The 14,214-nt window shown below is 41.8% G+C and overlaps 1 protein-coding gene across 1 annotated transcript in view; it reads left to right on the top strand.

Moving 5' to 3' along the window:
• Window positions 1-14,214, top strand: part of LOC116852245 — a 133,420-nt gene that overhangs the window by 109,398 nt on the left and 9,808 nt on the right. The window contains exon 3 of the mRNA XM_032832408.1: window positions 316-421. Within this exon, the coding sequence (XP_032688299.1) occupies window positions 316-421 (106 nt within the window). The remainder of the gene's footprint in view (window positions 1-315; window positions 422-14,214) is intronic.

Consider the following 14,214-nt stretch of genomic DNA (forward strand, 5'->3'; position numbering starts at 1 on the left):
CCCCCCCCCCCCCCCTCTCTCTCTCTCTCTCTCTGTCTCTCTGCCTCTATCTCTTCTTCTCCCGCCCCCTTATCCGTTTCCGACAACTGAGCTTTGTAGGATGTAGAGTCTCTTAGAGTGACAGCTGCTGGTGAAACATTCGATTGCGAAACGAGGATTATGCTAATAATAATTACGCAACAGCCAACGAAGAGATATGCGACGCGTCGCGAGATCTCGCAAGTTGCTTGCAATTTTGCCGCGCTCTATTCTACCGTGTTTGCAGCATCTTCTGCAGGATTTTCCTTAATCTAAGCCGTATTTTCTTTCTTTCAGGTATTTTCAATAACCATCCCCGGGAACTGCACGGGAAATGAATTTCACGAAAAATTCCCATACAAGGATGGGAGACACGACGTTTATCGGGAGAACAACTCGCTGGGTATGTAAAATCAATAAATTATTATTTTTACAAAATATGCCATCGTCTGCGGGTCGTGTTTACACAGAGAATTTTCCTTTAAAGGCTTTGTAAGGGTCAACGTCGTATTTTTTGTGACGCGTGCGCGCGCATCGGGGGATCACTCATAAACTTATTATTTATCGAACACACACACATACGTAACTACGTTCCTACATCTACTTTATTATCTAAGTAACAAAAACAAAAAGTAACAAACGTTAATTTGAGACAAAGTTGAAATAGATATAGTGTGTGTGTGTATGTTTAATGTATATGTGTGTGTGTGTGTGTGTGTGCGTACGTGTTATAGATATATACAGGGTGTTTCTAAAGTTACTACCCGCATTATTTCGGAAACGGTTCAAAATTCCAAAAAATCGTGAAACACGTGTTCTATTATTTCAGGGGGCTACTTTTTTTAAAGGGACGGAGGAGTTGCTCTCCCAAAGGGGGTACAAGGGGAGCACCCAATTTTAAAATTTTAAATGAAACCCTATTTTTTATTGCATATTTTTATAGTTTATCTCGAGAGCTTTTCAAAACACTATAATAAATATTTCTTCATTTTCCTCATTGATGCTTTATCTGTGCTTCAGTTGATTTAATAGAAACGCATAAATAATAGAAAAATAAGTGTAAGTGTTTAAATATTTAAGTATATATACATATATCTCGAGTATATATTACGATCTGCTCACTATTTTCCACACAAAACAGTCAATAATTCTGACATTTATGTACAATAATGTATTGTTCTTTAATATCAAAGTAGTTTTTCATTAAAACCCTAATTTCAATTTATAAGGAATTAAAACCAGCACATCAACTCCAAGAAACGCGTATAAAAAGTATCAACTTTAGCTTCAGATATCTAAACTTTCGAATGATAAATTTCCTTTTAATTACATGAGAAGGGAGGGAGCAGTTAGATAATATTTCGATCTCGAAATATATGTAGTGTGCAGGTTCCAATGAATTCATGATGAGCTCACTGTGCCTTACAACCTCCTGAGGCAGCCGTTTGGGCGTCACACTGAATGTAAAATTAACGAGGAGATGACGGCTTGGGGAAAATTTCCCAAAGTCAGACGTGGCCTCGCAGTATTCATATGCATCCATGCGGCCACTTTTGGGTCAACGGGGTTTGTAATGTTCACACGATGCTGTTCCGCAGTGTCCTGCGTCTAATTTACATACATCGGACCAGGCCGTTGGTGATCCTCCTCGATGGGGCAACGCGAGCTAATATCCGGCCGGTAAGTCGGCGCATTAATTGCATTAATTCCCGAAAGTAGCCGGGCGACCCGGCCGAGGCTGGTTACGATTCGATCGGGTCGACGATGGCCGAATATACATGCTCAAATATACATCGACGATAACACGCGAGCGAACGCGCATACGCGCCAGGGTCACCGTCGAAGCCGACGAACAAAGATAGGGTCAAGCCGACGTGGGAGTGGAACGTCTGGTCGTGAGGCATTTACATTTGTAATCGCATCGTCCAACTCGTATCGCCTAATCCGTTCATGCGACTCCGGATCCGATCGAGTAGCGGGCCGCCGATCGAACGAGGCGGACCGCGGGAGTGCTGCAACAAGCGAGGTAGAGCTATTTTTATTAATCCCGAGAGGAGAGAGCGAGGACGGCCGTCTGCGACGCGGTCTCGAATTTTCGTGGTCCTATTCAATTCCCTCCCCCTTGCGTCCGCGAACGGCGGAAAATTAATCCGCTCCCCCCACTCGACCTTTATCTTGCCAAAGCTTCCATTTGTATCCTCATCTTTCTGGTTCCTCTAATTCTTATCTTCCCTAAATTTCTTAGGAGGAAATCTCAATCAAGATGATTCGCTTCGAGGCGAGCATGAAAATACCGCCATTCCAAATCACAGGAGCGAGTGCTTCATTTGAGGGTGTTTTCTTCATTCGCACGTGAGTGAATGTTTTGATCGGTCCAAGTTTTGCTTCTTCTGTCAATGAAATACATCAAAATCTCTAATTTTGAATTATGAAGCGTTCAGTAGATACGATAAGAGGTGCAATATAAGGGAGAAGTCGCTCGATCTCGAGGTTTAACTCCAACTTTGAGAAGTTTCTTAATTTACACGAGTGAATGTTTTAAGCAATCCGAGCAAATTTTGCTTTCTCTTATGACGGAATACATCAGATTCTCCAATTTTGAATAATGAAATATTCACTGAACACGATATACAAGGTGAAAGAATTCATTTCGCAACATGAAGGAAAAGTCACTCGATCTCGAGGTCTAACTTAAACGCAGAGAGGATTCGTAATTTATGCAAGTTTATTAATATTTCAACCAATCAAAGTAAATTTTGGTTTCTCCAATGATGAAGTACATTAAATTTTTTAATTTCGAGTGGTAAAATAATGGTAAAATAGTTTGAAATGACTCGAGATGAAAAAATGCGTTGCAATATGCATGAAATGAAAAGCCATACGATTTCGAGTAACTCGGCTGTTATTTACTTTTCGTATGGAATTTCACTGAAAGTAATTTAGAGAATATCTAGAGAAAGCGAGAGAGAAAGAGAGTTGTTCTTCGAAATTGCTGTTAATTTTTCCTAAAGATGTTTGTTTTATTCCGTTTGAGCTCCACGCAAATAAAAAAGAAAAAGAATTCACAATTTTATGTAATTCTCAATACACCGTAGAGAAACCCGGAGCGCGTCATCGTCACTTGTTTGTCTACGCGAGAGAGTTCTCTCACGTTACTTGGGGTTAAAGATACGAAAAAACTCGGCTGTTACGTCATTGTGCGGTGCCTTCACTCTTTATACTTCCTTAAAAGTACGAGTAAATAATCAAGATGGATCCTCGCGATAAAAGAGGAAGAAGAGCAAAGAGAGAGAGAGAGAGAGAGAGAGAGAGAGAGAGAGAGAGAAACAAAAGGTGGAGAAGAGAAAGAGACAGCGCCTCGTATAACGCGGCAATTAAAATTGCGCCGCATGATACTGCATCGGAGTTTTGTCATCAGCCAGGCGAAACATATAAATATTTATTTGCGATAATTAAATTTCGCCGCGCGCGCGGTGTTGCGCGAAACGATGAAACGTCGCCGCCATTGTACATCTCTCATGTAACACGCATCCCCGTAATTGAGCGGTGCCAATTAACTGACAGTTATTATTCATATTTAATCTTGAGTTATCGTCGTTCGATCGCTGTGGTAGTTTTTTCTTTCTTTCTCTCTGTTTCTGTCTCTCCTGCCCTCTCTCTCTCTCTCTCTCGGCCCTCGCGAAATATTTTCGCGACGCGCGCGAGAAAAAGAGCGCGTTTCGCGCACCCGCCCGCGCTTCAGCTAAAAATCAATAGCTCTTGCGAAAGCAACGGCCATGAACGAATGATATAATCGAGATTTATAGTTCGGTAGCTTTAACGTTTTATAATTCGTCGCTAACCGTTCATACTTCGAGCAGTGCGCTCTCGCACGGCCACTCACACACGCGCACACACACACAAAGACAAGGAATTCGTTTCGCTCGCGCGCGACAAACGTTTTCCATTTTGAAACTTTTAAAACGTCGCGCGACCGCACGCGAAGTTGAAGTATGCGCGCGGAAAATATTCGAAATACACTAAAGCGTCAAACCGACGAGATTTTGTCGGGCGAATAAAAACGCGGCGGCCGTATGCAGCGCTGGCGACGGCGAAATTATTGCCACTTTATTAAATATCGAAACGCGCGTTTCGTTACGAATAAGGAAATATCGTCACGCGCCGGAGAGGCGAACAATTTTTAGATATGTGGGCGACAACAGATATCTATAAAAAAATATACATATATAATAATGAAACGAAAAAAACGACGAATTATGTCGTGCATGTCGTTAAGTGAATTAAACGAATTAAAGCACGCATTGAGCTTCCAATTGCGCGAGTACTGCAATTCGGAAAACGTACAAACGCAAGTCTTACGCGTACACGCGCAATTTCGCGCGCACTCAGCTGCATTCATCGTTCGTCGTTTTCGGCGGCCTCGTAACGCTAACTGCCCCGGCTGCGGTTTCTAGTTACGACTTATATCCCCGTTCTTTCCCGTGGAATTTTTTCATCCTCCGCGATTATTAAAAAATACCTCCAGCTCAAGGATTAAGTAGATAAATATATTAGGAGCGCGAGCGCGCGGTGAAGCGGCCACGTCGCGTTTCTCATGCACTTATAAAACACTTCCGGCCGGATTATAATTTCAAATAAGTCCCGCGAGAGACGAAGAAAGAAGAGGCGCCGACGGCACCCTCCGCGTCTCTCGCTTCTTTTTGAAAGAAGCAAAAGCGCGCAGAAGAAGAAGGAGGAAGAGAAGGAGGAGAAGGAGGAAGACAAGGACAGAGAAATCACTACTTCGCGCGAAGATCTTTTCCTCATGCGTCTACAGGAAAAGGAACGCGCGACCGACATAATATCGCATTCGAATACAATAGGCGGCTTATTAGCATTTCGTACCCTCGGCGGACCCCTATCACCTTTGACCCTTTTGACCAAACGGCTTCCACGTGGACACGAGAAGCTTCACGGAACGGCGCGTCGCACGCGTTCCCGGCCTTTCTCGGCCCGAGTCTTTCGCAACAGCTTTCGCACCTGCTTTGAATCGCTTCTACTTCTTTTCTTCTCGGTCTGGCCGGCAGCCCAAGTTGACGAGCGAAAAACGTCGCGAAAAAAGCTGAATTTGCCGGGAAGTTTGTACGCCGCGTCGGCGTGTTGCACGTCGCGATATACACAGGGTGTCCCAGACTCTCCTCCGCAATGTTTGTGGGAACGGAGTGAACATGATAAAAGTTGCATATCGTTTTGCGATAGGAAGACTAAGGCAGAAAACGAGACGTAAGCGTCGTAGTCGTAGATGTAAAGTAAGGCACAGAAAAACGTAAACATAAGGCTAATAGCCTTTCATGACTTACGTTTTTCTCTGCCTTACTTTATGTCTACGACTACGACGCTTACGTCTCGTTCTCTGCCTTAGTCCATATTTGCAATAAATCTCGAGATATTAATTAAAGAAGATTAGTTAGTGCAATATATGGTGATGTGCTGCAGTGGCGCCATCTGCCGTTGTTTACTTATACATTAGGTCAAACTAAGTAAAAAGGTTCTCTACCACTTTGCAAGTGACCATGTAGATTTTTAGATATTAATTAAAGAAGATTTGTGCATTATCGTCGCACCTCTTAAGATCTTCGAAACTACTCCTCCCAAAAAAAAATGTAATCACTATAAGTAGCTTCTTTTCTAAGTAGAACGGCTTCGGAAATCTGAAAACCATCTTTGTTTCTTGCTTTGAAGACATTCAAAGTGGCAATAGTTATCGACTCACCTTCTATAAGATGATTCCTTTAAGAAATCGATTATATATTTTTGAATGTATATAATCGAGTCTCTCTCACTTTAAAATTTCTATTTAAATGACACGTGTAGGAAATCAAATATCCGCCAAACTCTAAACGAAACACAAATTCACCGTACAACCGGGAAGCACCAAAAAAAACAGCTGCCGTAAGTAAGCCTCGTTCCAGATGAGTCGTAGACACGGTTTAACACAAAAAAAAAGATAATTGGTTTTATAGGATAACTAGAAGAGAAGAGGAACACCGACAAGCCGTTTCGAATCTCTTTTTCGTTCGTTCAAGGACGCGCAGAAAAAAGCTATCTTGAAGCGCGCAAAGTGTGCGTGTCGGGCGGGAAAGGAAAATATACGAAATATTCTATCTCTTTTTCCTCTAATTTTCTTTTCTCGTTTAAAAGAGTATTCTGATTTGAATGGTCGCAAAAAAAGTAAAACAGAATTAAACCAATATTACTATTCTAGACAAAATAGCAACTTTTGTTAGAAAAAATTATTTTTTTCCTCAAATATGATATATTAGTATTTCATTAAAAAAGAAAGTCAATAAATGTATAATATTTACTCAATTTCAGACGATAGCCACATTTCCTCTTGTTGAGAAAATCTTCTTTTTTTGCGTTTCAGACATCTAAGCGAGCCATAATCGCTTATGTCGTCCGTGTTTTCTTTTTGCAAATTCCTAATGACCAAGATATAATACAGAAAAGAAGAGCATTGTTGTCACTTGAAATAAAAATATGTTCTTGAAATAAGATTAAAAGAATCTTGAGCAAGGTTTGACATTTTATTCGATTTTTCATTTCCCTATAAAAAATTCCGAAGAAGTACCTCTTTTTTTACGGTCTTTCAAACCAGAATATCCCCTTGAGGGAGAACGGAGATATAGTGAGAACGCGCATTATGTGGTAGCGTGTCTCTCACTATCGCCCAGGTGAGCCGGGGAGAAACGAGAGACTCTTGCGCGCGCGATCGGGTTTGCACGGGACACCCCTTCTTCTCTTTTCCACCTCACCGGGGCTACTCTGCAACGGAAGAAGAGGACGGCTAGAAAAAGTGCCCTGGAAGAACCGGTCCAGGTGGCGGAACGCGCGCGCAGTTCGACGAAAGGTGAACACACCTGGCCGCCTGCCCTGGTCCCCCGCGCACACACTTGCCCACACATCCGCCACTCCGCACCGCCGAGGCTTTTAATAAATTGAATTGAAGATCAACGCGACGAGTTCTCGCCATTGTCGCGAGCGTTAGCCGTTTTCGGGGCATTACGCGCGCCCGCGCGGCAGCGCCCTTTGTGAGTTCCACGTTGTAATTTTGTAATTTTATTGCGATCTCTCTCGCGCCTCTCGCCACACCGTCGCGCTCCAACTTGCGCCGCGCTGCGCTCGAGAAAATTAGCCGCTCATCGGCAAATTAATGAAACGTCAATTAGAACGATCCCTCTGTCCTTTCCCTCCCGACACCGGAATACATCCTCCACAAACGACAAAACTGAAAATCATTATGAGATCGCTAATGGTGATAATTACTTATTTAACAAATATCCCGAAATAATTAAAAGTGACGTTTACACATTGCTCGAATAAAAGGTCGCTAATATCGGATTGAAATTTCTCGCGAACGTGTACTATTCTCTCCATGTCATCGTTCAATTGATGCTATTTATTACGATATAACAAAAACTCAACGACGAACGTTTCATCTCCCTCTCTGCTTTGTTGTCCTCCCTCTCCCCCCCTCTCTCTCTCTCTCTCTCTCTCTCTCTCTCTCCTCTCGCGGCGATTGAAATAACCGCACGATATCCCATGCAAATCGGCCGACGGGCTTCCCGGCGACTTATCCGCAAGACTCGCCGACTGTCGTTCCCAATTTGTCCCCTTCTCCTCTCTCCCCTGTCCCTTCCGTCTCTGACCGCCAATAGAACGACAAAGGACCATCGAGAGCTCTAGAACTCTTCCGGAGATAAATCGATTCCTCCCACCACCATCTATCCATCCAGCGGCCCGTTTCCTCCACCTTGTGGAGATCGTCGTTCTCGTCGTTTTCGTCGTCGTCGTCATCGTCGTCGTCGTCGTTGTCGTCGACGGTTTGCCTTTTCTCTCGCTCTCACTGCCGGGACAAATTAACGCTCCGGGTATTCTCCTTTCACTTAGTCTGTCCCCTCCTTCCCCTCCCCTCCTCGCCATGCCGAGACGAAACAACGTGCACCACGGCGAGAAACCACTCGCCTTTCCCCAAAGAGCCGAGAGCCCCGGTAATTAGCATAATTCGCGATGAAAAAGAAAAAAAAGAGGGAAAACAGGGGAAGAAAAATGAAGAAAGAGAGAACGCGAGGCGACGTCGAGAGGCGGAGCGAATTGCGAGAAATCCGCGGCCGAGACGGAAGCGAATTGCGGATGCGAGAGCGGAAGCCGCTGCGAAGCACTCTTCAAGATTCATCCGCGGATTTCGAGAGTCGCGCATGTTCGAGGATTCCTTTCGCGTCTCTTTTACCTTTGAAAGAGGTCAGAAGGAGGGAGATAGAGAAACGCTCTATTCATTCTAAGGTAGACTTTCACGATTATCACAACGTGAGACAATCGATCATAAAAAGTATAAGATTTTTTAAATTACATTTATAAACCGAATATACTGTGTGTATGTGTATGTGTGTCGAATTAAATTTATATCACACAGTTACGTAAATTTTTAGTCACATTGATGCAACAACTAAAAGTTACATTCAGATTTTCATATTGCATTTCACACGACATATTGTCTCGAGCAAGTTCTCATAATTTTTTTTCGTATTTCATTCGTATTTTTACGCCCAGAAAAATATAATCTCCTCCTTACTAGAATCCTCTTACGTATGACTTCAAGAGGATTCTTCTAAAACCAAAAGAAAATATACTAACATCTAAAGAAAAGAACTTTAGTTACAAGATGTTTTATTTCCTATAATCCCATATTCTATGCGAAATCTTTTCGGAAAAATATCTTCTAACGCGAAGTGAACTATTAATCGGAAGTCTACTAGATATTATTCTAACCTCCTTTTTCCTTCGAATCAAGAGGAATATGTTTGTAAAAGTACTAATTCTCGAATTTAATCTTGGACATTCCGATTGTTTTGGTCTTTAAATACAAATACTTAACCTTTCAAAATATAAAATATATACTCAATATTTCTATATATATTTCATGTCGAAAGTTTATTGTATTCAAACATGTCCGAGCATTGATATTTTTATCTTATTCGAGAAAGAATGCCCTCTTACTAGAAAAAATTTTGATTAAGAAAAACACTTGTGCGGCAGAAAGACGAAATTCCTCCAACTTCAAGGATATTGCGCTTAGAATGTTTTCCTTCTGGTTTCCGAGGAATCCTCTTGAGGCTACATGTAAGAGGATAATCCGCTGAGAATGAGATTATATCTTTTTTTTGAGTGTATTTCGTTATTCTATGCAATAAACATAAATGCCATATGAAGTATTCATATACACAGAAAAAGCAGCTCCGTTAGTGCAGCTGAATTTTCTGTTACCTGCGCACCAGATGAAAAACTCGCTTTTAGTAACAGAGAGATTCCTGCGGGATATTTCTACTCGGCCAATTGCTCTCAGTTATCTTAGGCGAGCTTTAACGCAACCGAATGTTCAGACGAATGCTTTGGCTCACGGTAAACAGAGATATTATTTCTCATCAGTGAGCTTCTCTCTCTCTCTCTCTCTCTCATCCGATCCCCATTCAATTACACAAACTGAAATGTTTTTTCCGTGCGTTAGTGACATGATCAACTGTGTGTACACGCATGCAGCGATGCGTAGTATAGCGCGACACAAAGTAACGATATTCTCACACACACATATTAAAGAAGATAACACGAGAGCCGGCGGATATGTACGGTGCGAATGAGTCGTGAAATACAAGAGAGAAATAACGATTCGGTAACTGGCGATCGCGAGAGCGTGTGTATGATCTTATAAACGGAAACGGGCCGATACTCCGATTCGCAGTATACATTGCGCAAGGCTTATCTAACGGCCACTTTCAGCCGCGTGATAAGTAACGCCTCGTTCATCTCGATAAGTACGTACGTGAGCTAGATCGTGATAAGAGCGTGGGTCCCGGTCGCGGCAAATAGCGGACGAGCACTCGATAATAATTTACTTTGGCGAATTTCGCCGATAAAACCGATGATACGTCCAATATATATACATATAGACACACATATATATATATATATATGTGTATATATATACACATATATATATATATATATATATATATATATATACATATATACATATAATGCACATCGCGCGGCGGTGGGGAATTCCTTTGACGAATTTCGCCCGACAATACCTCTGTGCGCGTCAATTTTAATTAACTAACGCGCTCGAGGCATGATCCGCCAAATTGGCGGATTATCACGCGCGCTGACTCCGAACGTCATCCCGTTAACGTAGATTAATCGCATCGATCGAAGTGAGAAGGATACCTCGATTTTGCGCGACGCGCTGGACGAGTGTTTACCATCTATCTGTTCTTCTCTCTTTCCTGCCCAAGTTCGCAGAAAAAACTAGTCAGTTTTTGGTTAATGATCAGTTTTGCCAGCCTGGCTAGAAACTGGCCAGGTTTTGGCCTGGTTAGGAATTCATTAGACAAACTCTATTCACAAACTGACCTGGAGAATACTGGTCAATGTTTCTTAACCGATTACCAGCTAAAAACTAGACAATAAAAATGACAAGAAAATGATAGATAATTCTTCTGTCTAAAGTAAAAAAATTCTAGAAATATTGGTCGATGTTTCTTGATAGAAACTAAACAAGAAAAAATAGTGACTAAAAATAAACTATCACAAATGAAATTGCACATAAAAAGACTCTATTTTTTTAAAACGCTAGTTTCACATTTTTTTATATCGAATGATAAAATATATCATTTTACAGACAAAGCAAGAGAAAATGTTTAACAGAATTTCATACAAAATGAAGTTTTATTAGAAACTAGTTTACACAAAAAAATATTTTGCAAGTCCAAATAGAATTTTGAGTTTTACAGTTAAAATTTATCGCTATTTTTTGCATCTGTTAGATTAACTGTCTGTGGTACATTCGTTTGTCTTTCGTCGCTAGTCTTTTCCTTTGTCTACCAGAGTCAGTTTTTATAAGAAGCATGACTGGTTTTAATTTGGATGGGCGCTACAGAGAGGGAAAGAAAAAAAAAGAGATTTTTTGCTAAATTTCACAAATAATTCAGATAGAAATTCTATTTCTGTTATCTGATATTGATTAGATACAAAACACATGAGATGCCGCAGTATTTGCTAGTATTTGTCCATCTTAGCTAATTTCTTATATCTAGAAAATTTAGTTATGGCTGCAAAATTTTTTTGAGGGTCGAAAACTAATTAAAAACTAACCAGCAACTGACTAATTTTACCGTCCAGTTATTGACGAAGCAAGAGTTGCCTAAAATGGCCAACAACTAGCTAGCAATCAGAATTCCTGGGCAGTTACTGACGAGAAAAATATCGTTCTTTCTACTTGGATTCTTTCCTTCCTTCCTTATTTCCCATTTCGGCGAAGTCCTTGTCCTCACATTCGGTCTCGTCCTTCGGCCCAGGAGAGACTCATTAAGGAATTCCACGTCGACCTGGGAAATCGCTATTATTCTCCGCCGTTTCTTGCAGCAATCAGTGCGTAGCGACGTCACCATCCGCGCGCGCAGGTATCGCGGGACCAAATCTGCGCCTTATTTACCGCAAAATTCGATTCCCATTGGGGACGGCCCTTGCGGATGATTCAGTGTCGCAGCGCGATCGGAAATTTTGTATCGTCCTTGTCTGGGCGCTCGAGGACGAATTCCCGCAGACTGTCGTTCAGCGCAAAGTACAAGACGATAAGCGCGACGATTTATCCCGGCTGTCTTAAAATAATTTCTCTTTCGAATATGTGAAATCACTACTCGTTGAATCATTCGACGCTTCGTAACGGTTGGTATCCGTGCGGGACGTATGGTGACTCACCCTGTCAGTATCTGGTTCGCGTGACAAATGACGAGTCGAGAGTTTCGGTCTAATCTAATTCGCCACGCGTCGTTTCGATTTATATTTTAACAAGTTTTCGCCGCGTATGGCTTCACTCGCGATTTTAATTTATTGCTAATCAATATCAATCACGGGGCGACAAGCATCGCATGCGCTTCTGAGTTTTAAAACGTGTTCGATTATTCGTATAAAGCTTTGGAATTTTAAATCGAAATCACGTGTCGAGAGAGAGAGAAATATCTTTTAATATTATTGACAGTACTCAACACGCAAGTGCGAGGGAGAGAGAGAAAGAGAGAAGGATGAAGCGTGGAAACAACTCCGCGCGGATATATACATTCTCATAGATATCGAGTCGAGATAACGCACTCGTATAACGCCGGGTTTCCATAAATACCCATTAACGCGACGAGGAGACTGTCAAACGAGAGAGTAAACAAAGTCCCCTAAGTGCAGCTCTAGGAATTCTTACAAAGAGCATAGACAGTGGCTCTCTCCGTGTGCAAGCATAAAGTGGACGCAAGAATGCCTCCTCGAAACACCAATGAAAGGATTTTATATACTCTCCATTTTATCTCATAAATTCTGTGCACCAAATAAGAGTCATTATTCACCTCCCTGATATTCGAACTCATTGCCGAAATTTAAATCGAGAAGCGAGTCCCGGTGCGAAGTAGTGAAGTAAGCACCTCATTTCTCAGTAACGCGAGTTTATTTGCACCCGCAATAAGTTCCAGGATCCCGGATAGATTATAAAAGTAGCCTCGCCAAATATTGAGAAAACAATACATCGAAAAATATGAAGTATCAAATTACCGTGGCGCTTCAATCATCAGAAACAGTCATCGAGAAACGCGCCATATATGCTTTATTATTTCACGTACAATAAGCAGACAGAAATCATCTCTAATAAAAAAAAACGCAAAAAATGTAAGGATCTTTCTGCACTTTTCCTGCTTTAACTAATTATCTCACGATAGCATTCCATGAAAAATCGTCAGTTGAAATACACAATCTATCTAATTAAGAACAAAGTCGTCGGGAACTGAACCTTCAAAAGAGTCATTACAATGGAATCGTGCTCTCTTGAAGTAAATTAGCAAAAATGTTTCTGATTGAATCGGTAGAAGGAGTAATTTCTCCCGAGTTTCTTGTATATAAAATATCTAAATTTAAATAACAAAGTGTTAAAGTAAAATCATGGAGGGAGGGGGGCAGAGTGTGAGATGTGCAGGGTTTCTTGTAGCCTATATTTTCCACAGAGTTCTATAGAATAATTAAATTTATTATTACTATTGATTGGGTAGGGCCAAAAATAACTATAATTTTTTGTTAGATCAATTATTTTTTTCTCTTAGTGCTTGATACGAGAGATACGAGATATCATAATCGTTTGTAAATAATTCTGTAAATCCGACAATTTGCGGTTTTCTCCTAGAAATCCTCTTTTTATTGTAGCAGCGAGAGAGAAAGAGAGAGAGAGAGAGAGAGAGAGAGAGAGAGAGAGAGAGAAGCGCACACGTGCAACTTGAGCTAACGCACCGCATGTGGAACTACCTCTTTAACCTTGACCCTCGTAACAATCGTAAATCCCCTATCGGGGGTGAATCATCCCCGCTGTCTATGTAGCTCGCACTACGAACACGCTTTGCGTTCTCTGATTTGTATTATAAGTACTACGTGTGATCTTTCATTACGATTATTACATTTATAGCTGCAATCGCGCAGCGCCAATCCGATAACTCATTCACCGCGGCGCGTTCTCGTAAAATCAACACACGAGTTATTCACTCGTGAACGCTACAATGTATTAAATAAATATGCATTAAATAAATATGTAATACGTTAATATCCGCTCGTCGAGTATCTGATTTGAAAAATTATCCACGCTTATAAATGCACAGGTTCATATACGAACAAATATTCTTTTCGCAGTACCGCGTTTCGAAGAGGGACGAGGATCCCGATTCGCAATCAGAACGGGCGAGCATCGCGAGGAGCTACAAGTTTCGCGAAAAAAGATCTCGATTCGCGAACAGATTAAGGGAAATATGAACGAAGACCAGGTTTTACGACACGAGATCCGAGGGTCGCCACGTTGCTCCTTTCGTCGGAAATAAATAAAAAAGAGGGTTGGATACGCACCTAGCCACGTCAGCCACCGCGTTGGCATATGGGGCTCTCTCTCGTGTTAACCTTGACCCTCGTGTATACCGCGATGGTGCCCACCACGCCCCAGTCGGTGAACTATCCCCCGTTGCGTTGCTTCCCTGTAAACGCTTTTATCTCGGCTTGCCGTGCGCGAGACTACCATCACTCACCCCCCTCTCTCTCTCTCTCTCTCTCTCTCTCTCTCTCTCTCTCTCTCTCTCTCTCTCTCTC

The sequence above is a fragment of the Odontomachus brunneus genome, unplaced genomic scaffold (genome assembly GCF_010583005.1).
Source record: "Odontomachus brunneus isolate Ranch 3 - 2012 unplaced genomic scaffold, Obru_v1 Obru_scaffold_208, whole genome shotgun sequence".
In the NCBI taxonomy this organism is placed as follows: Eukaryota; Metazoa; Arthropoda; class Insecta; order Hymenoptera; family Formicidae; genus Odontomachus; species Odontomachus brunneus.